This window comes from Uranotaenia lowii, chromosome 1, assembly GCF_029784155.1.
Source record: "Uranotaenia lowii strain MFRU-FL chromosome 1, ASM2978415v1, whole genome shotgun sequence".
Lineage (NCBI taxonomy): Eukaryota > Metazoa > Arthropoda > Insecta > Diptera > Culicidae > Uranotaenia > Uranotaenia lowii.
In genome coordinates, this window is record NC_073691.1 from 96,800,927 (window position 1) to 96,828,428 (window position 27,502).

General features: G+C 37.2%; 1 protein-coding gene across 4 annotated transcripts in view; it reads right to left on the reverse strand.

Moving 5' to 3' along the window:
• The window catches only part of LOC129751366 (mucin-2), a 55,619-nt gene that overhangs the window by 4,270 nt on the left and 23,847 nt on the right, over window positions 1-27,502 (reverse strand). For 3 of the 4 annotated variants that reach the window (XR_008738693.1, XM_055746828.1, XM_055746839.1), the window contains exons 3-7: window positions 14,856-14,979; window positions 13,406-13,544; window positions 10,421-13,338; window positions 9,220-9,325; window positions 8,967-9,161 (exon numbers count right to left, since the gene is read on the reverse strand). Coding sequence is in view for 3 of the 4 variants with exons in the window: in XM_055746828.1 (XP_055602803.1) it covers window positions 8,967-9,161; window positions 9,220-9,325; window positions 10,421-13,338; window positions 13,406-13,544; window positions 14,856-14,979 (3,482 nt within the window). In the remaining variant the exon portion in view is untranslated. Of the gene's footprint in view, window positions 1-8,966; window positions 9,162-9,219; window positions 9,326-10,420; window positions 13,339-13,405; window positions 13,545-14,855; window positions 14,980-27,502 lie in introns of those variants that run through there. The other variant, XM_055746848.1, reaches the window with a different exon arrangement.

The following is a 27,502-nucleotide window of genomic DNA, read 5'->3' on the forward strand; positions in this document are numbered from 1 at the left end:
GTTCAAGCTCTAAAGTGAACGCTCCTTCAATCCAACAAAACAACATTGAACTCGATGCCCGAAGTATCGCGATAAACGGTATGAATGACTTGAATTTCGTTAATAATCAGTTAGTTTTCTAACTAGAAACATGATACACCAAAGCATTAAAAAAAATTACACCTAATCATAAATTCATATGACCAGCTAAAAAATTATCTGTTTGAACTATAACAACAATCGCAATCAGTGATGGTAAATTTCGCCCGTCACGCTTGACCCGATTAGTTTTGTTTCATCAAACGACTGGCACTGTTCTCAATTGACGGAGCCTCACTACTCGCATGACGGATAAAGCACGACAACAATCAACATTTCTCCATCATCGACTGGCGAAGCTCCTACACATGGTCAAAATTTCTCCTGAGAGTGACTGGCAAATCTTTTCACACCTCGATCGGCTGCTGACGGCAGGTACAACTAATTGAACGACTTGCTGGCAGAGATCAACAATAGCAATAAAAAACTGAAAACGAGCTTGCTGGCAGGAGCAACAATAATAATAAATGCTTTTCTTGTTCCTCTTCGGTCGTCTTCGGCTTTCTGGCAGGAGCAACAATAATAATAAATGCGTTTCTTTTTCGTCATCGGTCGTTTGAATGCGATTGCTTGACTAGGTTATTATTTTAGCTTCAAATGAATGGGGAATGAATGACTGGCAAACGAAGTGACTGGTCGTTAAGGAACAGTCAATTGAGTTTGACGGACCAAGAGGCTTCACAGTCACAGCTTCACGCCTCATGACGATGATATTTGCCAAGCATGATCGCAATACCTTCCTTGGTTGAATTTTCAATAAGAAAGGTAAAAGCTCTGCGACAAAATGCTCGGATCGATTGGAATCGATTTTGACAGTTCTTTTGCTCGATTGGAATTTTGTGTTTCAGATGTAACTTCTCTTATATACAGGTTCACTAGATAGGATATATCAACTAAAAATCTTATCGGAATTGTATGCAAAGAAAAGTCGATAAGTGACGAGATTCGAACTCATAACTTTCCCAATCCCATCCTAAAGTCTGCTTCATTTAATATTGGAACAAATTCTTTTGCTCATTGTGGCGCTCCTTGTGGACGGATTTGGAAACTTTTTTCACCCACGTGTCGGGAAATTCATTACCTTTCACCATGTATTTATGTCATAACACCAAACGATAGCATTTTGTAAACAACCGCCATGGAAGCCGAACGGAGAGATCACATTGTGCACAGTTTTCTTACGAGTACGAGTACGAGAATTTCTTGGAAACAGCAATGAATAATTTTTTTAATTTTTTTTTATGAAAGAGTAAAGAAAATGCTACATTTGTATGAAAAACAAATTATGAATTCGTTAATAAATGACTGAACTACACGCAATTGTTTGTGTTCCAGTATTAAATGAAGCAGACTTTACATCCTTCGAACTTGGTCAGCACTTGGTCGTACAGCTTTCGAGCACGGATTCTGGCCACATTGTTCTGCTTCAGCGTCCGATTTGGCTGTTTGCTAGCTCGGAATGACCTTATTCCTTCCCGGAGACGAATTCGTCGCACCGTACTGTGAGCGGCCTGGAACTTATTGACCAAATCGCGGTCTGAAAGATTGGGATTCCTCTTGACGGCCTTGATGACTCCCACGCAGTTTCCGGTCGACAGTTCCACTCCGACGCTTCGAATGCGGCTTCCGAGCCGTCGTCAATGTTTCCTTGTACTGCTTGATAACACGCCATACGGTATTTCTGGGCATTTTAAGCTGTTTAGCTAGCTTCGATGCCGACAACAATGGATTTTCAAGAAAACTGTGCACAATTTGATCTCTCCGTTCGGCTTCCATGGCGGTTGTTTACAAAATGCTATCGTTTGCTGTTATGACATAAATACATGGTGAAAGGTAATGAATTTCCCGACACGTGGGTGAAAAAAGTTTCCAAATCCGTCCACTAGGAGCGCCACAATGAGCAAAAGAATTTGTTCCAATATTAAATGAAGCAGACTTTACCAGCTGCGTATATTTGCCTCCTACTATACCTGAGCTTGTAAGGAAATGGATGTTTATTTTCCTACTGTGGCTGATGTCATGCTGAGGCGACAAGCAGCGCGTTGATGTGCGACACGTTCACGCGACACCTGCTCTCATTTAATCTTAATCTCCATGGAAAAAGCGCAGACCTGTCATACTGAGCTCTTTGGAAAGCGCGACAAAGCTGATGCCAGGATGTTTTGTAGCGCGACAAGTAGGAATTGCAATGGGAATATGGTTTTTTTTCGATTTGAAGTAGTGATTTCGGGTTTTAAGCACAATAGTTCGAAGATCCGTCCGAATTTGTGATAATAAACTAAATAATATCTTAATCGACGAGAAAATTTTCATAAATTCTTAGTTCCCGCCAGGCCCGTGCGAAGGACCCGTCCATGGGGGGGGTTTTCGAATTTCAAATTTAGCTAAAAATAATAGGAATACCAAAAATAAACACTAAAAACAAGAGAAGAAATTTCGAACACCGTTTTTTACTCATGATTAACAAAAAAACTAAAAATAAATTGGACTGATAAAAAAAAAACGAAATTTTCAAATCATACCAGAATTAAAGTTTCAAATTTGCGGTAAGTTATTGATATTTTTTTTTTAAATTATGTTGGAAAATGATAATAATTGTTAATTTTTATTCATCCTATCTAAAATTCTGTTTTTTATTTACAGCTGACAGGTGATTGAAAAATTCCGCTGTAGTATTTTGAATTTTAACAAAAAATATTCATTCGCGATTAAAAATGTGAATTTTCGATAACTGAAAAAACCAATTTGAACTTTGGAGAATTTATTCAATGATTGATGGTTTAATTTAATTTGATAAAAAGAAGAATAGATATATTTATTATTATTTGAAAAGGGACAGTGAAAGAAGTCAGAGAAAAATCTATTTATAGAAAAATAAATGGCTTAAATAGTTCATTGGTGAATTGAACATGGAAATTTAACAAGTAAAGTCGAATTTAGGAACAAAGTTTGCAGCTCTGATTTTTTTTCGAATCAAGGAACAATGATGAGTAAGATAAACGCACTGAGAAACACACTAAATAGCAGTGATTGAAATCCTCACCAATTTTCTCATCAGAGGCATTCAAAATACACACTTTGAGGCCTCGCATAGCTATACAGGAGACGATACATATACATTCATTCAAACCTCCCCCCATGAGGAGGATCTGCTCTGAGAGACACTATCCGTTTGCTGCCCCGAACGAACTCTCTCAACGTTCGGTTGCTACATGATGCATGAAGAAGACGAGGCACACATACTCATTTACGTTGTTGAATTTGAATAACTCGAGCCGACCGCAAAGGTTGAGGCAACAACAAAAACAACCGAACTTATTGCGTTGCACGGCCCGCAACGTATGGTGAAAGAGGGGGGAAGAAAAAGAAATGAAAAAACTAGCTGCCTGCGTGCGGTTGCTGTGCAATAATAGCAATAGCAGAAAAACCTCACGCATTCGATCCAGGCACAAACGAGGAGACTCGGGTTTGCTCTTCCTTTTGAATTCGGTTCCATCTATGTTGTAACAGGAGATGAGTGAGAGCCATTCGTTTGGTTTTTTGGATTCTCTGCCTCGAATGTATATTGCTTCATGAAGGCGGCCATGTTGAGAGCGTATACATCATCGGTTTTGTCGTTTTCGCTGCCTCAAAGCAACCTTTGCTTCCGAGTAAAGCGTTGAGCGAGAGATGGTTGATCAACTCATGCTCAGCAAAATTCAATCACTGCTAAATAGTGAAAGTACGCAAACTTAAGATAAATTGCTCTAAATCTACGATTGACTTTCACAACGGAAACGGTAAAGAAACCCGAGCAGGAGAACATATCAAAATAATAACTGAAACATGTCTAGTTAAAATTTTGTACTCAAATTTTCCTATATTAAGTTTCTCCAATATGGGTGGAATCTTGTTTTGATTGACATACTTGAATGAGGATAACTTAATTTTCAACGTTGAATAATCTGTTTCTTAATTTGGTAAACCAGAAAGGGAGCAACATCAGGCGTGCTTTTAGCAAATAATGCGGGTTATTGAAATTGCACTAGAAATTATACTCGAAGCATGATCTATATCTTATTATGATCTCATTATGATCTATATCTTATTATGAGGATATAAAAATCTGATATATGTATAGTTTAGCTATGATCGTTTGTATTTTGATATAATTTGAGATATTTTAACTTACTGAAGGACTGATAGAAAAAAAAATCGAGTAGGTATCAAAGTATCTCATCTTGACATAATTTTATTTTTCTCTACTTATTGGGAATGCGGTAGTTTTGAACCGTTTTAAAAGATCGAATCCATGGCGTTCTGTCCTCATTACAGATTATTGATTTGTTCACAAAATTCTATAAAAGTTCGATGTGGTTATTATGTCTTTCGACTTTCACTTCCAAACCCCATTCGCTGAGTGGTTTGAAGAGAGAGGGAATTACTCTCTCTACATAACACGTACCTAGTAAACATAAATAAATAAAGCAGTCTTCGACTAGTGGCAAATCAGAACAGAAGTGTTTTTTATTGACATCTCCGAAAGACTCAGTAAGTGTGTTTTTCTTACTTATAGTTAGACACTTTAGTGGTAAATTGACTTCTAAGCACAGGAAAATACCTTAACTAGGTAATTTATATTGTGCAATAACAAGCACAATTTTTATTGAACGTTTTTGATAAATTCTACTTTCTTAATTCGTTTTTCATTTGTCCATTTTTTTCTGACAAAGGTGTTAATGAAGAATTACAACAGCTATAATTATTTTGGTTTAAATATACAGCAAGATTGTTTATATGTTTCGAACCTTAGAATCATTCCAGGCAAAACTAAAAACATCAATTGAACACTTGAAGCAATGTTTGGTAGAATTTGCAACTAAAAATAGGTACATCTATGCCAAAGCAAGTCACACATTACAATAAGTTACAGTTCATTTTCCGAAACTAAAAGAATTTCCGCGTTTTTGCACACTCGGTTTATGGCTCGTGAGATGAAACAGTCGTTTGAATTTGGACCCAATAACTACGCTACGTATTGGTACCGGACGCTGGTTAACACGTTGACGGACAGTTGCGTCTATAGCCGTCAAGTTCAAGTTCACTATGTGACATGACGACAATAGCCGTCCAATACGAAACGGTCGTTTTTAGACACTGCGGCTGTAGCAGCACAAATGTGCATTTACCAGCGTACAAGTAGAAGCCAAGTGTCATGTTTTCGAAAAAAAATTTAGTAGGGTAGGTGTACCCTCCTCCGTCGTATCCCTAATCGACCGTTTCGTATTGGACGGCTATTGCCGTCATGTCACATAGTGAACTTGAACTTGACGGCTATAGACGCAACTGTCCGTCAACGTGTTAAGCTACTTAGATTCCCAGTGAATAAGGTTAGCGCTACTCTATTTAATCGCGGTCGATGGATCTTCACTAAGTTTGCAGAAGGCAGAAAGACAGTTGAATGGAATTCAGAAGGAAAGACAAAGAAACTCGAAGCGGTTTAGGTTGGTTTTAGATAATTCAATGAACTCTTGAAATCTTGAATTTTTTTTTATGGGTGCACCTTTAAATCCCAGGAAAAAAAACTCCCAAATCAGACCTTGAGTGTCAATTCGATACTCCTCGCCTAAAACCGCCATATCTCTTTTGTTTTTCCGACTATATTTAGCTATAATACTTCGGGTTTCCGTTATTCAAAGTCTAAGAAAAAATAATCCGAAAAAATATGCTTCGGAAAAAAACTGCAGATCAGCTACGGAATGCTTAGTTTCCTGTTCCAGTTCACTTACTTTCCAAGAAAGCTGGAGTTAGAAGCAATACGTTTCACATAAAATATTTTTTTAAGATCATGACCAAAAAAAAGGGAAAAGTGTTGTAAAACAGCACTTTTGAATTTAAGTCATACCAGATAAATTGGCTGAATAGAGAATTGAAAAGTAGACGTAATTTGGCACATTTTTTTATATTAAGATTTTCAAAATACAAAAGACAGAATTTTGAACGAATTTTTAAAGATTCGTTTTTCGATCTTTTTGTCAATTTGCAATTTCTCAGATTTTCTTGCACTTACATTCAACTTTGCACTGAATTTTGGGTATATTGACTGAAGATTTCCGCAATTAACTTACACTCACCAGAAAGCCGGTTTCATACCGATCCTAGTGGTGTAATTACATAAGCGCTGCGATACTTAACAAAATATGATAAATATAAAAGTAAATCTAGAAAATTTACGCGGAGGCTTTGCGTCCGTCGCGTCGCTATCGAAATTAGAAAAAGTTAGGTAGGATCAGCGTTTTTGGCGCTGATAGAATGGAGTATATACACGGATGAGGGTTAAATAAGTATCCGAAAAACTTGTTTTTTTCTAGTGGCTCCAGAGATCGATTTTGACCTGAATATCGTCGTGCTACATATTTATATCTCGGCAACACCTACCAAATTCTTCAAGTTTGATATTCATGAATTATTTAGGTATCGTATCTATTTGGTTTTTCAAAATAGTATTTCGTCATTAAATCTACCGTTTTTAAGTAATATCAAAAACAGCGCGGTTTACTAGACCACAAAACACAAAACCTAAAACTGTGTAGCAGTAATGGCAATTTACTGGCACAAAACAAATTAAAAGTGTGATTCCTAAGCTACCTCGGCGTAATGTCTTATCCTACTACTCGCGGTAGTACTACTTGATGTTTTCTTGATTGTACTACGGATAGCTTTTGATCCTATCGATAAAACTTTTCAAAAACTTCAGACATGCTTGCTTTATATTTCAATAAATCACTATGTAAAATTTCAATAATAGACCTTGCGTAGTTTCTAAGATATTGCAGTTTGAATGGCAAAAGTTCGATTTTCGTAGAATTACTGATATCTTAGGCCAAACAAACTTAAGAAAGCTCAAATTTTCTAAAAATAATAATATGTTAGTTGATCCATCGTACGCTGAAAATTTGATCTAAAAATATGTGCATGGACTCAATTATAATACTACAATATTAACTCATTAACTGTACTGGTCGAATATGCTGCATTTATAAACCTAGTTAAGCAACACAGTTTCAATAGGAATGACAAGTTGTCACCAAGTGTGCAAAAAAAAACGCAAAACTCGGAACTATATGGCAACAAAAATCTATTAACTTAGTTGTAAACGAAACTGAAGCAGAAATCATTCGATAACATTATTTATATTCACGTCTAACCTCAAGTCGATCATTTGGTGTAACTGTACTTGTTTGTGGCGCTGAAATTGCTGCTGTACAGAGTGCATTTGTCCTCCTGTGGAAATTCAATGCAGCAATATTTAACACTTGTAATGTGTTGTATAGTCAATCTATGTGTATACTGATTTCACTCGAATTATTCAGGCAGCATACTAATGATGCAAAATTATAACCCATAGTGAATGTCGTGTAGTGTATTTCTGTTAAGCAACATTATTTAATAAAAAAATCAGTTTCGGATTCTGAAACTCTAATTAGGAATCTAAATAAAGTTGCGATACAAAGTAAATTAGGTACTTTAAAAAAAATCAAAATTAGTTTAACTATTTAAGCTTGATAGACACACTCATATTCACCAAAACTCTGCTGCGCCATATGGGATCACACGCAGTTATTTCTAGTGAATTACATTTATTTTATCTATAACAATAGCTTTCAGTTTCGGAAACGCTTAGTAATTATAATAGTAATGAAATAATCAATTTTTAGTAAAGATAGAAATTGTTTTAATAAATGCAGTGCATTAAAACTAATAATCAAGTAATGGTAGAAAGGTTTAAGGTTTCCGGTTAATGAACCCAATGAACTTGAAATTCAACATATTAGTTTCTCATAATATTCTAGAAACAGTTTTCGAAATGTTGTGCTCTAAGCTTGTTTCATTTAGAACTGCAAACAAAACTGACAAAACTGATACCCTCTCTTTAAAGATATGAAAATCATTCAAGTGGAACGCTAAAGTCTTGTAATCAATTAGAAAATAGCATTCAATTCCAAAAATCAAAGTAAGAGCTGTGCTTTTTGTTCAAAATTTCAAGCGAAAGTTGTTAGAACCCATAAAAGAATTTAAAATAAAACCTTATTCATATAGGTAACTAAAATATCTAAGATGAAAATGTAAATCAAAATTAAGTATTTCACAGTGGCTTTTATGAAATTTCAAAATATTATTATAGTTCACAGTCCTCCATTTGAATACATTCGGAGCTCACGATTTTTCAATAAATTTGAAAACATGTTCAGAGCTAAAAGCATTAAATCTGCTATTCATAATTAGATAATATACTAAAGGTTCAAAATTGAAGAAAAACTATAAAAATATGCATAAAGAATCAAAGAAATATATTCAACAATTAACCAAATCCCACTTTATTTGATCATGCTGTTAATTGCATTCACGTTACACAATCTTAACTGTTAGTGAGAAGTTTTAATACTTAACATGAATTGGCTTTCAAAGGGATGTTACAACAATATCGATTACGTTAGTTCAGTGAACGTTACCATTACTAAAGCAGATTATCAATATTGATAGTCAACACCCGAACTCGATCGAAATACGGTTTCAGAAAAGGGGTAGGCTTAAAAGCGGCACGTAATCCAAACAAACGGGAAAATTGTGCCTAGAGTCTTGAATTAAATTTCAAAAGATTATCTTCAAAGCCGTTCTTAAATGTTAGTGTCTTTCACCCTCATGCGGAATTTACCTTTAATGTTGCCCCAAAATAAACACATTCTTAATCCATTCTTTCGTGTAAAATATACCAAATTTGTTAGACCAATGAGTGATAGGGGAAAATGCAATTAGTGTTGTGTGATTTGTACAATACTACAGTCAGTCACCCTCACGCAAATCGTTGACAAAACAAACTACTGGAGAAATCGTGTTACGGTACATACCATGTGAATCGGTTTGAACGGAATGGACAGGCGATGGGCTGTGCGAAACTAGTGTGGTGTAATGCGATCGTGGGCCACTCGTGTTATCGCCGACTATGCTTCGCTGCGCCTGATGTGAGGTTGTTGTAGGCATTTGAAGCCGCCGCGGTTTTATTTCATAAACTTTGTGGACCGTCCTTTGTTGAGGAAAACATCCTTAAAGGAACATGAATTGGTTAAAAAAATATCCATCACAAAACGTTGTTTCAATTACCTTCCTGATCTGTGTAATCGACTGTTTCAGGCGGCGAACTTGTTCCATCCGGGTTAGCTGGTAGAAGAATATCCGGCTCCGAACTTGACACACATTGGACCATCGCCTTTGGTAAGAAAAACATAGTTAATTTTAAATGCCATAGTTTTAAGTTGTATGTATGCTACATTTTATAATCGAAAATTTCCTTTGTTCAAAAATCCAAATAAACAAAAAAGGTTTCATTTGATGCCTTGGTATAAAATAACTTTTTTGTTACATATATTTTATACATGATTATCAAACACATTTATACAAACGGTTTGGAGAAATATCGCTAGTTATTGACGAAACCTAACACCCCTCAAAAGGGTATTTAAAGTGCCCCAAATGACCCGACTTTTGAAAAAGTTATGCGCTGCAGGCTAAAATTAATCCTAGGCCTAGCACAAGATCTCATGCCAAACTTTTACCAGATCGGATCAACGAACCTGAAGTTTGTATATGATTTTGAGAAATGTTGTTCGAAAGAAACCATTTTTTCACTAATAACTTTGGTCCTCTTCGGCCGATTTTTTCCGAATAAAGTTTTTCTTAAAGTCCAAACTATGACAAATATTTCATCCGAAGACTGCATTTCTGTAGGAGTTGAGATGAAAAAAGTTATAAGATTTTTTCAAGGGTGATATTCATCACTGTTAGTGAAGCGTCAATATGCTCGACCGCTCCGACTCATTAGGTGTGATGAATACCAACCTTAAAAAAGATTGTCCTTTTTTGAAACCTAATAACTTTTTTATCCTAACTCTTATCGAAATGCAGTCTTCGGGTTAAATATTTTTCATAGTTTGGACTTTAATAAAAACCATACTCGATAGAAATGGGCCGAAGGAGACCAATGTTATTGACTAAAAACTGTTTTTTCATGTTTCTCCAGAACAAAATGTCTCAAAATTCCATACAAAATTCAGGTTCCTTGAGCGACCCCTTATCAGATCTGGCCCAAATTTGGCATTTAGCCTGCAGCGCATAACATTTCACAGGTTTTAAATTTTCCAAACAATTTTTGGGCAGTCTAGGGTACCTATGTAGAAAATTGACTACCAGTGGGATTTTGACGATGGCAGATGCACCAAACTATTAAGTGAATACATCAGTACCTACTGGAGGCATATGTAGCTAGGTAGAGTGGACCTTCAAGAAACACAAAAAAAAGTCTTACCATATTCAAGCTATCAGCACTGCTCACACTTTTCTCGCTGGATCCGCAATCCGGGCTGTTTGGGCTATGAGTTGTGGTATCGGGGGGCGAAACTGTAGTCGACATGTACGAAGAGGTTTGACTTTTTAACTGCATCGGTGCCGAACTGTGATAATGCTGTAACTGCTGAGCAGTTATCGGAAGCGACGACAGATCGTTGGTGCTACTGCTTGCGCTACAACTCTCGGAGCTTGTATTGAGGGCGGATGGTTGTGCAGCTATTTGAATAGCAGATTGATGAATCATATTAGCTTGCTGCTGATGCATAAGCGTTGCTGCATTCTGTTGCACAAAAGATGCAGTGGCAACAGAAGTGGATTGTTGTTGAGGCATCACAATGTTTACTGAATTTCCATAGATCTGAGTATTAGGGGCCATAGGACTAACCTGTCCATTGCTATTTACCATGAACTGCTGATTAGATGTTGGATTTGGGGAAAGAAAACTTTTCGGTTGATGTGGGCTTTGTGCACGGATAACCATTCCCTGTGGAGTGGTTATCACACTACCGCAAGATGTCATGTTCTGAATTTGCACTAACGTGGCATCTGGCGTTACTACCAAACCAGCTGGTAGCAGAACCTGTTGACTAACAATATTGTATGGGTGTGTGATAATCTGTCCATTTTGCAGAATTATTTGCTGCTGTTGTGAAGCTTGATGAGTGACTTTGTTCGGAACAATAGTTACCCCTTGCAAGCCAGAACTGAGCTGAAAATTTTGTTGCTGATACTGTGGCGTTAGTTGCAGCATAGTTCGCGAAGGGTTTACTGTTGGCAAAGCGGATGGTTGATGAGTAACTGTCGACAGATGGGCAGTTTGTTGAGGAATGCTATTGGGCGATAACATAGTACTAGCCACTCCGTCACTTTTTCGTTTTTTGGCTTTGCGTTTCAGATCTGGGGAACACAAAACTTGACTCTGTTGATTTGCGGGCTGAACGTAGAGCGTGTGAGCATCCTGATTAATTACTGGGCTTACCATTTGTCCAGTTCTTTCCACAGGGTTGTTAAAATTTGGTTGAATGACAATACTGTTCTGTATATTATTCAAAATCATTCCTGTATTATTAGACGGGATAGCGTGGGGAGATGGATTACAAGTTGTATTCTCTCCGGAGATGACTTTGCCTCCAGAAGCGTTAGACAGCACATTTCCCGAATTGTTGGGAGAAGCACTAAGAACCTGAGGGCCGCTTGTCTGCATGACATTCCCATTGTTCAGTATCATTGTTGATTGCATACCGTTGGAATTTATCACAAAATTTTGTTCTTGGGTTGAGTGATGATTGCTCTGAACAAAAGTCTGCTGTTTGGCAACGTTTTGGAGAACACCAACATTGTTAGCATTTGTCGCTACTGTTGTGCCCATGATTGCAGAATTTCCAGTTATGTTCAAGTATTGTGTTCCTGATTGCTGGGGGATGATCATATTTGCTGTCGTTGCATTCCCGCTCAGAACAACTTGGCCTGGATGTTTATTAGACGGTGCAGACATTACAATGATTTGTCCGTTTGAAGTCATTAGCACTTGTTGTTGGGGGCTATGTGATACTATTGAACTCTGGTTTTGTCCTATTTTGTTTTGAGAGACGTTCATTAGATTTTGGTGGTTTACTGATTGGTTTTGAAGATAAGGTTTATCTATTTTTTCAAAAGACGGGCTCACACGAGTACTGCTATCTTGTTCTATCTTGACATCTTTCACTGCATTTTTAAGTCCATGTATTGTATCCATAGAATTTATGTCTGATATTATGTTGTTTTTTGGTTTGGACATTACATGATCCGCTATTGGACTTCTCATTAAATGAATATCCGGAGAACGAGACTGCTGAACAATGACAATATTTTCGTCATGTTGAATCGCTCGGTCGCTTGTTGTAACAATTCCTCCCTGAATAGGCCCTTTTAGTTCAGGTGTACTCGAGGAGGTCGAAGTAACATCTGGTGTTCTACTTGTAGGTGTAGCTTGATCTTGTACTATGCTACTAAATCGAACCACCTTCGAGCTACTATCTTCAGTAGACGGTTGTTGCTGTTGTAAAAGTTGGATTTGCTCATTATGCTGCCGCACGAGTTGGTTTTGACGTTGAAGTTGCTGTTGGAATTGCAACTGTTGTTGCAGTTTTAAATTACTAATATCACAGTTCAACTGCACTTGGACCATTCCGTTTGCAATATGTGTCACAGTTTGCCCCCCAATGCTCGTAGAGTTTAAAGAAGAAGAAGAGGTATTACTTTCATCTTCCCGCACGACATTAGCTGGGTCGTCGGGTTCAAAACTCAATGTCGATTTCAATTGCGGACTTTCTCTAGAAGAGGATGATCCATCCGGACTATGCAGCGTGGAGATTGAGTTGTGTAACATAGCCGTTTGATGATTCAGATATCCTGTTGGATCATCTTTAAAATTGGGCCGTTTCCTGGCCACGCTGTAACCCTTTGCAGATGATTCCACAGTCCACTTTCCTTGCAACACATTTGACGAATTTGCACTTTCTGAAAGCATATGTTTTTTGTTCATCTGTTCAATTTGATTTACATTTTGTACAACAGATTTCATTGGAGATAGATTTTGACTATGTTGCGTCGTTTGATATTGTTGCTGTAGATGATTTATGCTCACAGCCGTAGTTGAAGAATTCGTTGTATTTTTTCTCCAAGGTGGTGTTTTAGATCGAGTAATACTGACAGTTTCTTTCGCAGATTGATGAAATACTTGCTTAATATCCTGTCTTGTAGCATTTGTCGATTCGAAGTTGACTTGGTTTGTTGATGGTATTGATTTTTCTGATGCTATGCTATTGGAGCCTGATATTTCTGATTCAGAAACACGATAGTAATCTGATCCTTGATGGAGAGATTCCATACGAGATTCTGGAATGATTTGAAAGAAGAAATTTTAATAAATTAGTTATTTACAAATAAGTAATGACATATTTACCCGATTTCACATCACTTTGATTATACGAAACGACTTTGACTCCCTGCTTAGCTACGTCATTTTTATCACTGAATCGTGACTGGTGAAGACATAGATGATTAACGATACTCCGGCTCAAACTTGGTAAAATATTTGGAACCTTAAAGGTAAGATATGAACCAAAAAAATATTGAACAAAAAAAATTAATTATTCATAATAAAGAGTGTCAATGTTGAAGTCAGTTCTTTATGAAACTCTGATAGCTATGAATTCAAAGAAATAAAATAATGTATGTGTTCAACATTCGAGTAGGGAACAAGATTAAAAAAAAAAATTACGCTTTATATGAATAAATTTGTCAATTCACTTAATTGTTTTGCAAATAGGAAGGCAAAAGAAAGAGTTTCCTTTCCCGACAACTCATGTAGGTACATATGAAGGGTTAGGTGTTGCTTTAGAGCAGCTCCAAACACAAGATCTGTCGTCTGAAAAGTGCAAATTATTTCCAAGCTCATGAAATGCACCCAATTATGTGAGAACGTTCGTTCGTTTCGAAGGGTGTTGGTAATTATTGTTCGAGCACTCAACCCCTAGAAGTTTTAAACTAAAGGGGATGTTTTTTTACCTTTTTCAGCACTATTCATTAAGCAACCTATGCATGTATTTATGTTTAAATATATTGTTGGACGATATTCCGATGTTTTACTGCATTCTGCATTTTGCATATCGTTTACGACGTTAGGTGAACAATTTTCTTTATGATTCATGTTTAAAGGTTGATCAAAGATAAGGCAAGAGAAGGAGCACGAATTGAGGAAAGTAGCCTTGAGTTCAAATTGGGAATATTTTGGGGAGTTTATGTTAGTAAGGATTTTACGTTATTCTACCGTGCAGTCCGAGATTATGAATTCAAGGTAGTCGATGATTCCTTTGAGTTCAGCCACAGTATTTGAAAGACCCAAATACAAGTATTTCACTAGCTACTTGCAAGCATCCTCAGTGGGTTATCTACTATGAAATACTAATATTTGGGTTTTTCAAATACTGTGGCTGAATTCAAATTAATCATCGACTACTTTGAAATCATAGTTCCATTCAGCTAAGAGGTTCTTCAAACCTTCTCTTTGAATACAGTCCGAGATTGTTAAATTCTGTAGAATTGCAGATACGAGGAAAAGTTAACTTTTCTTTTATTTGGTTATGACCGAAGAAGTTTAGAAAAACTGTTGACGGTGCTACACAATTTAAAACACTTTCGTTGCTATCGTTAGTAAAACAGTAAGGAAGGAAAGGAAGGAATGGAGATACAGGATGGATTTTGGAGGTGGAAAGGAAATAGCATGAATTTGGAAAAGTATGCTTATAATGCCCCACACCAGATTACACACGTTTACGAGGACCATTTCCTGTCTTCTTTCCTGTGGAGATACTTATAATGCACGTGACATTTCATAAAATCTAAATACTGACCTGTACGTCAAATTCGAAAAACGTTTCTGGGCGGAAGGGACAGGGAAGACCACATTTACAGGTGCCAACACTTAGTAAATATTCCTTAACTTGATCAATGGTTCGAAGGGGCGCTCCGGAAGGGCTGAAAGAAAGTTAAATAAAAGATTTTTTTTTACAAACGTTGAATTAGAGTACATATTTACATATGCTGGCTTAAACAAAATTCTTTTCCTTCAATGGTTTTAGTTGGAGATGTCAGAAGAAGTTGTAATCTTATTTTTTGGAATTTCTAAACTTAACTCGTTGGTGGTTGGTACAGAACTCTTTATTATTCGTTTACTTAAATCTATCGCGCGGCGACAGACTGAACATGACCCGCCGCGTCAGCATATGCAGTCCATTGCCCATGGGTCGATGTAGGATGTTTATCAAGAATACTTAGCTCGCATAAACATTCACATCGCACCGTGTGGCAATTCTTGCAACAATGTTGCGACATGCGGTGGCTAGTCCGGCATCCACCACAGCAGTTTAAATAAAATAAAGGTAATAATAGTTTGCAGAGCTTTACGTACGACAAATTTTTGACAAAAATCATGACAGGATAAATAAAACGAGTTCATGTACTTGCATAAACACTTTTTTTTTATTGAAGGTGATTAAACCAGCCGAAATTGAATAGGTTCATCACTAAATGTTGACCATTTTTAATAATTTTAATGTTTAAATAATTGAATAGCGAATATTCTTTTTTAAAAATAAGGAAGGTTTATTTTATTTGTAGTTCCGTATTAAATCATTGCATTGAGATGGTGAGCATGGTTTCAAAATCATAAAAAAAATCATAATTTCACAGATTTTCAACCAGATTTGTCAATGTCAGTTTACAATTTTTAATCTAGAAAATTTTCATAGAATATATAAATTGTCTTAATTTAATTAAGATTTCTCTAGGATAGGCTTTCTTAGGCTGAATCATGAAAATCGTATGACTTTGGTAATGTGGATTGCTAATTTTGAAGTTAAATGACTCAATTGAATCAGTTTATTTTAATCAATGTTTGGCATGATTTGCCTTTGAAATTTCTGAAAATTGCGTAATAAAAGACAATAAAATTCACATTTTTCCTAGGTGCAAGGAATTTTAGAATTGATTTAGACTTGTTCTGAGTGCACTGAGTCCAAATATTCATTTTTTTGTCGGGTCTACTTTTCGAGATAACTTTAACAAATACGTAAAAAAATAGTTATTCAATTTGTATACTTTTTTGAAAAAAAAAAAAACAGACAAATACAGATACTTATTAACTCAATGATCAACTTTCTCAAAGACCGGGAGTAATTATGAATTCTCAGAAAAAAAATTATGGAAGTTTTCATTTTTTTTTCCAAACCTGCAAAATGGGAATTTTTCAGAAATTTTGAAGAAAAATTAAACTAAATTGAATTTTTGATGTTTTTAAAACCGTGAGTGAAATCTTTTCGTAGTCTTCAACAAAGTTGTTGAATGAATTAAAAATTTTAATATCCAATATTCAATGACTTTTTCTAATGATGTCAGAAGAAGTTGTAATCTTATTTTTTGGAATATCTATAATTTGTAGAATTCAATTTTTGGAAGCGTTCTATCTCTGATACAAGAATATCTGAGCAATATCTGAGTCCTTAATTGAATGAAGGTTATCAGTTATGATAGATCGATTTTACCTTAAACTGATCAATTTTAAAATTTCCACACGCAACTGATAGACAAGATCGGGTAATTTTTTGAATTCCCCTGAGTTCCCCTGAGTAATTGTTGCAAAGTTTTAGGGTTGATTGACAGAATTACAGATATTGTTTTAGACGAGACATCAGAATTTTTCTGAGTCATGTCGATAAGAAATCTGTAATCGTACACCCAGTCTTTATTATAGAACTATCCTTATTCCCGTCATTAATCAAGAACAAAAATATTTCACTGCATCATGCAATTTAAATTTTGCTTGAAACGAAAAATAATGCTTAACTAACTCCAATATTAGGTTTTCCAAAAAATAATATAGCATCCATGAATTCAAAAGAATAAAAAATTTAATAAAAAAAAGTTTAAATCCTGCAAAAAAGTTAACAATTTGGATGCCTATGGAACAAATGCAACTGCAACAAGTGACGTGCATATATGATCAAGTTTTTGATATATATTTTTTTGTTTCGTAGGGACCGCTATTTTATGATAATTAACAATTTATCGTAGAAAAAAAAAATGAAGAAATAAATTTAATTTGAGATAAGCTCCGCAGGCCGCACAAACATGTCTCGGGGGCCGCAAGCAGGCCCGCGGGCCGCATGTTGCTCATCCCTGATCTATAATGTACGCACTGCAACATGATGTACACATTGTTTCTCAGTTTTCATCATCATTAAATTTTTGATTTTTCACTTTTATCAATTTTAAAACGCGTTTTTACTTAATTTTGTTGGCTCGGGGTGAACAGAGCACTTTCAATCGGGGCACGACGAGCGTTTTCTGCCGTATAATCTAGCAGCGAATTCAACTCAATGTAGTCAACTGAATTATAAAGCTACAGCTTGAAGTTTATGTCTGACAATGTGGCCTATTGGTAAGGTGTCGGAAAGGTAATCAAAAGACTAGAGTTATTGTGTTCGAGGTGATTTTTTTCAATTTACAATTCATGATCGTTTTTTTTTTTTTTAATTTTTACATTATAGGGGAAAGTCGGGTAAGACGGACACAGCGGGTAAAACGGACACTTTCAATATTTCGAAAATTACAATGTATGGCACAAATCTAATGATGGGAATATGTTCGTCTAAGTGTATCAACACTTTCGATACCTTTTATTTATTTATAGCAAGCAAGGTCCCATAATAGTGAACAAAATAAACAAAAACTTTGAGGATCCATTATCTGATGTAATTTTCTCTTCTCATAAAATAGTTCATTACTACTTACAAAATTTTAGAAAATTTCAACAGTTTTCAAAGGTAGAGTGGTAATTAGACTTCTTTTTCACCATCTGGAGGAAAATCAGCGAATTTTGATCAAAGGGCTTGAACAACAAACGTTTTGAAAAAAAAAAGTTGCTAAGGCGGGTAAGACGGACACCTCAAGGTCGGGTAAAACGGACACATGAGTTTCTCCAGTTATTTTAATTTTCTCATCGGTTTGATCCTCCATACGCCTTCAGATGACCTTGGCAAGAGCAATTGTCGGTCGAAATACATTTACCATCTCGAACAGACCATAATAACTGTAAAAAAAGGATCTCCGGTGAAGAAAGCGCCTATAAAATACGGAATTCCGAAACCACACTGTTTTGCTTCTGGACTCAGACCAGTTGGTTTCATTTTAGTTGAAAAACGTTTTCAAATATTTAACTCACAAAAATATCTACTTTTACAGCAATTTTTGCAGCAAAATGTACCTTTTCTGAGCAGTGTCCGTTTTACCCGACCATTTTTGAAAATTGTAATTTGCAAGCATGTTTTAAATAGCTATAAAGACAATCTTCATGAAGCAAATTTACTAATTTCAATGGTTAATACGATAGCAAACAACCTAAACTGCCCATCTGTACGAAAACTGCGATGAAAAAAGCAATATCTGATTTTCTATTGCGATTCTACCTTAGGGTGTCCGTCTTACCCGACTTTCCCTACGACTAGTAGCATCATCCGCCAAACAAAGCACCAGAAACATAATGTATGAGCATGTGTGAAATGTTTGTATTCTACAAACAGACCTAGATTATTTTGTTATTGCTTTGTTTGATAAATCTATGACTCACCTGAATTCATCGAGTTGAATTCGCTGCTAGATTCCCCGACCTAAAACGCTCATCGTACCCCGATGGGGTTCTCATTTTGCCCCTACAGTGAATGGTTTTCAGCTTTTGGAAAAAAAAATGTATAATGCATTTTTAAACGTTTTTATCTAGTTTTTCAAGTTTCAGCCAACTAAGAAATAGACCATTTTAGTGTTCGAACACGAAACATTCATGTAATTCACATATTATAGCTGTTTTCTATGGTTAAATAAGCGTTTTCCTTAAGGTGGCCATTATGCCCTTATCTCCCCTATGTAACGAAATGAGAAAAACGGCTTTAAATTTTTTTGTAAACTTCCGTGGATTTCTTGGTTGAAACTTCACCTTTTCTATTTCTTTCTTCACAGATATTAAGATAATTGTTGTAAAATTTTGTCCATTGGTTTTAGCTTTGGAATTTGATGATGCAGAGGAGAAAATAATGATGGGACAGCCTTGCGAGTATATTTCGCATGCGTGTTAAATGTACCCGCAAAACTGTCACAAATTTGGCTATTCTTTTGTGAGTTGATCATTTGATTCCCTCTATCTGCGCTATAAATTTATTATTCACTTTACTGGCTGTTTACTAATGAAAATAAGTTTGAAATGATGTTTTGGACGTATCTCGATAAAGATGACGTAAGTTTATCATAAGAATTTGGTAGGTCTAAAATAAAATGAATAACAACGTTCCATGAATTTAACAACCTGTACCTGATTTTTTACGCTCGATGATCTTTTTTAGGAAGACTATTATTTTATTATTAATGCTGAATCAGAAACAGCAAAGCAAACTAATGAATTTACCACAACTCTATATTAAAAATTGTGAAATAGCCTATGAATAGCCCCAACCATTGCTTCAAAGAACGATAATTTGCTCACTGGAATGGTTTTACATTTTGTGAAAAATAAAATTGTATTTAAATGAATTGTTAAACTGTTTTGATAGGGTTTTGTGCCTGTTGGAGAAGAGGCTTGGAAGAAGCTTAACTCCACTGGGCTTTCCCTATCCGAGGAAAAAAATATAAAATTAATGAGGAAAATCAATTCAATATGACTTACGCGTGTGCTACCAGGTATGCGTTTTTTGGTTCATAGATTTTATAAAAGCCCAAGCACCAAGTAACAGCATGACAAAAAACTTAAAAAATATGACTTGGTAGCTAACTATTTTCCACGTTTTACAACGATTAATTCAATAACCCTCAAACAAAAATAAAAAAAAAGTATTAGTTTCGTGGAATTTACCCATAAGACTAAATTTAGCTTGTAAAAATTATGGAAATTGTTATTTTTGAATTTACCGTACTGTTTTATCTAGTATAACTTTCTTAATTTCAATGAATGCTTATTTTGTCGAACTTATTGTATGATTACTTGTAAAAAAAATCGTAAATTAGAGGAGCCATTTTAAAGCATTCTGTAAAACAGACATACATATGGGACAGCTTTGCGGGTATATTTCATATGGGACAGGCATGACTTGATATTTTTTTCATATAACATATATGTTATGAAAGTTATGAAAGTTTTTAGTCTGAATTGAAGAACAAACTGTATTAGAACGATTTTTGGGATAAACTGAAAAATGATGAAAATGCATATGGGACAGTCTCTTACAATAGCGGCAGCATAGTAGATAAGAAAAATTTGTAACTATTTACATTACAGTCTGTTTTTAATGTTTCTATAATATAACATATCATTCTATGTTTATTTATTACTAGCTGACCCGGTGTGCTTTGCTACACCTTCCAAAATCAAATGATATTTTCAAAAATTATTAAAATTTTTATTGTTTTATTGGCATTATAACATAATTCATAAGCAACCGCTATAAAATGAGAGCTGCAGCTGGAGTTTCGAATTGCAACACAAAGATAACTGAAACTAATATTCTGAATCTTGCTCTATAAATTTGTGTAAAAGATTTGATAATTTTGATCTGTCTGGAGGGTCTCAAATTAATCGTATCCCAAACAATCTAACTTATAAAATATGATTGTTTTTGCTTGATATTCTCTGGATTTATGCTAAAAACTGATAAGAGAGCCTCCCCTCTCCTTCCCTTCACCCCCTGCTGAATGGAGGTCGTGGTCTTTAATAATCATACCCATTTTTCGTGCCCAAAAATCCTCTTATATCAATTATAACTTAATTGGTTGATAAGTTTTTAAGCTTTACAACATAATTTAAAAGGAGCCCCCTTCTTTCTTCCCCTCTCTACGCTATAAAGCGTAAGGGTCTATAACATTTGTAGAAACATATCTCGTAACCAAGTACCTTTCCATGCCATTTTTATTTCCATTTGTTGGTTTTGTTTGCATAAATTGAGAACTTATGCTAACAAAAGTGTTTTGGGCTCAACTCCCTCCACCTAGGAACCTACTCACTGAAAGGAGGATGGTGTGTCAGATATTTATAGAATCATAGCAAAATGATTTTCCATGTTAAGTTTTGTCCATTTCTCGGATTTAATAAAAAAAAAAGTTAAATGTAAGCCTTATCTTCCCTTCCTATATTCCCAATTCTATCATCCTACTGCAAGAAAGGAATAGCTTCACAAAGAAAAAGTATTTCTCGTACCAAAATTCTTTTTGATGCCAAATTTAGTTTCATTTGATCAATAAATTCTCGAATTATGCAAAAAAATTGTATGGAAGCCCCACTTATATCTTTCCGCTGAAAAAAAGTTGGGGCTTAAATTTATAATAGAAACATTTCTCGTATCCAAAAACCCTCAACTGTCAAATATGGTTCAATTTGCTCGATCAACTCTCCAGTTATGCTGAAAACTGTAATAGAGACCTCTCCTCCCCCTTTTCATCCACATCTTTGAAGGAGTGAGGGATTCCAAATATTCATAGAAGCACTTCTCGTACCCAAATTTCGTTCCATGCCAAATTTGGTTCCATTTGCTGTCGTAGTGTTTGAGTTATGCAGTAAAAATTGTATGAAACTCCCCTCCTTCTTTCCTTCCTCCTCGCTGGAAGAAGGAAGGGGTCTCAAACAATCATTAGAACATGTCACGTTCCCAAATACCCGCCCATGCCAAATTTGGTTCCATTTGCTTAATTAGTTTTTGAGTTATGTAAAAAATTATAAAATAGGCCCCCTTCCCCCTTTTATATCTCCCTACTGGAAAGAGGGAGGAGTCTCAAATAATCATAGAAATATTTTTCGTATCCAAATACCCTCCCATGCCAAATTTGGTTCCATTTGCTTTAATAGCTTTTGAGTTATGTAAAAAAATATGAAAGAGTACCCTCCCCCTTTATACTGGAAAGAGGGAGGGGTCTCAAATAATCATTGAAATATTTTTCGTATCCAAATACCTTGCCGTGCCAAATTTGGTTCCAATATCTTGATTAGTTTTCGAGTTATATGAAAAATTGTAAGATAGCCCCCCTCCCCCCTTCCTATCGCCCCACTGAGAGGAGGGAGGGGTACCTTATATTCATGGAAATATTCCTCGTTCCCAAATACCACCCCATGCCAAATTTGATTCCATTTGCTTGATGGGTTCTCGAGTTATGCAAAAAATTGTCTTTTGTTTGGGAGGCCCCTCCCCCCCCTCATGAGAGAGGGAGGGGTCTCAAACCATAATAGGAACCTTCCCCTACCTCCAATACCCCCACCTGCCAAGTTTCACGCAAATCGGTTCAGTAGTTTCCGAGTCTATAGGGAACAGACAGACAGACAGACAGACAGACAGACAGACAGACAGACAGACAGACAGACAGACAGACAGAAATTCATTTTTATATATATAGATATTGCCATTGAAAATACAGCGTTTATATCTTTTCTCGGGGTTTTATGTGATAAATTATGAAAAAGGGTAAAAAATACGCACAAAAAGTTTATCCACCCTCAAATGGATACTACGATTTAGTAGATCCTGAAAAAACCCGGTACCTTCCACTAGGGGTAGTCCAGAACCCGAAAAAACCTCAGAAAGTTCGTTTAATATGGGATGCTGCTGCGCGAGTCCAGGGCGTGTCTTTTAATGATGCTTTGCTCACAGGTCCTGATCTCTTAACCTCTCTACCGGATGTTCTTACTCGATTTAGACAGAGAAGCATCGCCATAACAGGTGACATCAAGGAGATGTTTCACCAAATCAGGATACGCGATTTCAACGTACATGTTCTTTGTAAAGAGGAGAAGCATTTTTGTTGCTGATCTTGAATATTTATACCCTATATCTACAAACATCTTAAAATGTCTGACTTGGTCGTTTAGCCTTCCTAACCTTCGCAAATTTCCTCCTGCATATGTACCCTATGGATGTTCGCTTTGTAAACCAACACCCCAGGAAAATGCCATAAAGAATCAATTTCCTCCGATCAATCACTGGCACCTCGTGGGGAGCCTATCCAGAAAATATTTTTAAAATTCGATTCGAACTTCGATTCTCTCAGTGATTGAATATGGTAGCTTCTGTTTAGAGTCAGTTGCTAAAACTCACCTCATCAAACTCGAGCGTATCCAATATCGTTGTCTCCGCATGGCTTCAATTTATTATCACTCCGGTTGCTCATCAGGTGTGAGGTCATGAACCCATTTGTGACAGTAAATTTTGAAAGGCTACTTGAGAAAATCTTCAAACCATATTTAGACCCTGACAAACCGATTGTTGTTGTTACAGACGCTTGTGTATACAGTTTGGGTGGCGTTTTAGCTCATGATGTTAATGGGGAAGAACGTCCAATAACTTTTGCATCTTTTTCAATAAACGAGGCTCAGAAAAAATACCCGATTCTGCATCTAGAGGCACTTGTTGGGGTCTGTACTGTAAAAAAATTCCATAAATTCTTGTATGGACAAAAATTTGTAATACACACAGTCTACAAACCGGTACAACGGCATTTTGGGTAAAGAGGGGCGAAATTTTATCTCAGTTACCAGGTTGCAGAGATACATTATGGAACTATCCATATATGATTTTGATATCATTTATCGCCCTGCATCAAAATTAGCAAATGCAGATTTTTGTTCACGTTTTCTTGTTACGGATGAAATTCCGAAAGAATTGGACAAAGATTTTGTTTAAAATCTTTATTTTACACCGGAGTTTGCTTTGACCTATAAAAGTGGCCAAATCAAGTCTGAATGTTCATTCTATGCATCAAGATTTGGAGATGGTGGACGGATGTGTCCTTTTTCAGGATAGGGTAGTGATACCATGGATTATGCAGAAGAAAGTGCTCAATATGTTACATGCTAATCACGTTGGAATTACCAAGTTGAAGCAACTCGCACGAAGAACTGAAGCTTCCTGAATATTCTCCATGGCTACCAACCTCAAACCCTTTCACTAATCACTAATCGTACTTCCATAGCCAGAACTTATGTCTGAGTCCCAAAGAATAATAATAATTTTATTATTCTTCTTGTCTTTGTTCATGTTTTCAATTATTTTAACATAAAAACATTAAAATGATAAAAAAAACACAAAATGGTTGGGCCTACCATGGAGCAGAGAACGCAGAGACAACCGGAACACAGGAACAAGAAGAAACGTGGACCACCAGTACCATACGTTTCAAATGGGCAGTATCGTTGGAAGCATGCTAAGAAAAATGCTCCTTGATGAAGAAACCAATAAAAAAGACCATTCTTCAACGGCTGAAAATGATTTATTTTGTACAAAGAAATCACAAAACTCAAGAATAGAAAGCATTTTGAAGATTTTGATTATAAATAAAAGAAATCTGAAATTCTAAGTTTAATTTTTGATCGTTAAACTGTTTTGGATTTCAGTGCACTATCATTTCAGGTCATCGACCAAGAATAAAGCGCCTTTACTCGCTCTTGAAAATAAAAAAAAAAGAGACAGAAAAGATAAGATAATCATCCATTAGCGCATATCCAGGAGCTACATTTAATAGTTAAAGTGAATATATACTTAGCTTTACTATCAGATCCTCATACATGTTCGGTAAATCCTGCCATCGAAGCAAGCCGAGAAAAGCAATATATCATGTCATTTCTTCAGCAGATCAGCCAACCTCAACCACTCGCATGGCTACCAACCTCAAACCCTTTTTCGAGAAATCATGCGGATTTTTTTTCATCTGGATGGCAAAGTTTACTTGTTAATTGTGGATAGTTACACAAAATGGATTGAGTTGGAGCACATGAAGAATGGATCAAAAAAGTTATAAAAGTGTTTCTCAACATGTTCGCAAGATACGGTTTGCCAGATGTTTTGGTGACGGATACTGGCCCACCTTTTAATACGGAAGTTTTGTTACGTTTTTTGAAAAACAAGGCATAAAAATACCAAAAAAGTCCGCCATACCATCCTGAAGGCAACGGACAAGCTGAAAAAATGGCGCGTCTGGTGAAATATGTTTTGAAAAAGGTTCTTTTAGATTCAAACATAAAAAAAACTTGACACAGATGACGGCTGGTAAACGGTGGATAATGTGCAACACGAGACCCCATAGTGGTCATATCACCTCTTATTCACAACTCCTATCTCTACCTCCCCGCGGTACCGGCTGGGGTGCGAGTAACCTAAGCGGAGATCGGGTACCCAACCCCGGTGGATGCTTTGGTCGCATGCAGACTGAGAAGGTGGCCGAACGCGTCTGTTCCCCAGGTCAGGGGCGGCGTGCAACAACAACCGAGCGTCTGTTCTCCAGGTCAGGGGCGGCTCAAACAGCGTCTGTCTTGCAGCAAGCGGCTGAATTTATGAAATGCGGCTCCCGCCAGCTAAGTCCAAGATGGCAGCCCCATCGCGGGATAGGGACTTTAGGCTAACAACCTACTGCTCCTGATACCTTGTATTGTTACAGAAACTGAGAGAAGAAATAACCGAATTGGAACTTTGGCAACGACTTTTAGCATGAAAACACGGACTAGAATTGGAACTTGGAATGTTTTGACCCTTGCCCAGCCAGGAAAGCTGGCTCAACTTGCTAGAGAAGCTAGCCGCCTCAAGCTAGAGATATTGGGACTGAGCGAAGTCCGTTGGCCTAACACTGGAGAACACAAGACACAGTCCGGGCAAGTACTGCTTTACTCTGGCATACGAGGAGAACATGCTACTCGGGAACGAGGAGCTGGTTTCCTGTTAAGCCCGCAGGCCCATGCGGCCCTCATAAGATGGGAACCGATAAACGAAAGAATAATCGTAGCCAGATTCAGAACACGGGTTAGAAACCTTACAATGGTCCAGTGTTATGCGCCAACTGACGTTGCCGATTTGCAGGAGAAAGAGCAGTTTTACAGTCAATTGAACAGCGTGGTTGAGAGAATCCCGAAGGGTGACATTCAAATCCACTTAGGCGATTTCAACGCAAAGATTGGCTCCGATAATCAGGACTTAGAGCGCATCATGGGGCGCCATGGCCTAGGACAGATGAGCGAAAACGGAGAGCTGTTTGTAGAATTTTGTGGCAACAACAACATGGTGATCGGTGGATCGCTCTTCCCCCATCGACCAGCACATAAGGTCACTTGGGTATCCCGAGATGGCCGAACAGAAAATCAAATTGACCACATCTGCATCAGCCGAAAATGGAGAAGGAGCCTTCTTGACGTCCGCAACAAACGAAGCGCAGACATTGCATCTGACCATCACCTCGTCCTTGGCGAGATACGACTGAGAGTTGCGCGTGTCCAACGGCGCGAGGAGAAAGTCGGGTGTCGATACGACGTCCGCCGGTTGGAGAATCCAGAGGTGAAAAGGGCATACGTTGAACAGCTAGAATCCCGAGCCTCGGAGCTGCCGACAGACGAAACAGTTGAAGAACAGTGGTGTGGAATCAAGAATGCCTTTATCACGACGAGCCATGGTACTCTCGGTAAAGTTTGTGGAAGACGAAGTGAATGGATGTCGGATGAAACCTGGAGGATGATCGATGATCGGAGAAAGGCGAAAGTCGGAATTGAGCAGGCATGTACCGGGTCAGCCAAAGCAGCCGCCCGCTTACGATATGCGGAGCTGGAAAAGGCAGTTAAACGAGCTTGTAGACGAGACAAGAGAGCCTGGACAAACTCCCTAGCCGAAGAGGGAGAAAGAGCCGCCGCCATTGGAGATATCCGTTTATTATATGATATTTCTCGCCGCCTTAGTGGTGCAAGGACTAATGCAAGAATGCCGCTGAAAAACCGAGCAGGTCAGCTGCTGACAGATCGAACAGATCAGCTCAAGCGTTGGACTGAGCATTTTGATCAACTTTTTCGAGTTACAAATAGCAATGGCCAACAGAACACGCAGCTCGAGGCGCCCACAGTAAGTCGCATTAATGGCGTCAACTCGGAAGCGCCCTCGCTGGCTGAAATAGAAGCGGCAATCAAGGACATGAAATCCAACAAAGCGCCTGGAATCGATTGCATTCCTGCTGAAATGCTCAAAGCCGACCCTGCCTTGTCAGCACAAATGTTGCACCGTCTATTCGCTGACATTTGGGATACTGCAACATTCCCGGCCGACTGGATGCAGGGTATCCTCGTAAAGGTCCCAAAGAAAGGAGACCTAACAGAGTGCGGTAACTGGCGTGGCATAACTTTGATCTGTACAACCCTCAAAGTACTCTGCAAAGTAATCCTGAACAGGATCCAGGAGAAAATCGACGCTACACTCCGACGGCAACAAGCTGGATTCCGATCCGGACGATCATGTGTGGACCACATCACAACGCTACGAATAATACTGGAACAAATCAACGAATTCCAGGACTCTTTTCTGCTGGTGTTCGTTGATTTCGAAAAAGCATTTGACCGACTGAACCACGAAAACATCTGGGCTGCTCTTAGACGACGAGGGGTCCCAGAGAAACTAGTCCATCTCATCGAAGCACAGTACGAGGCATTTTCGTGCAAGGTCTTGCACGA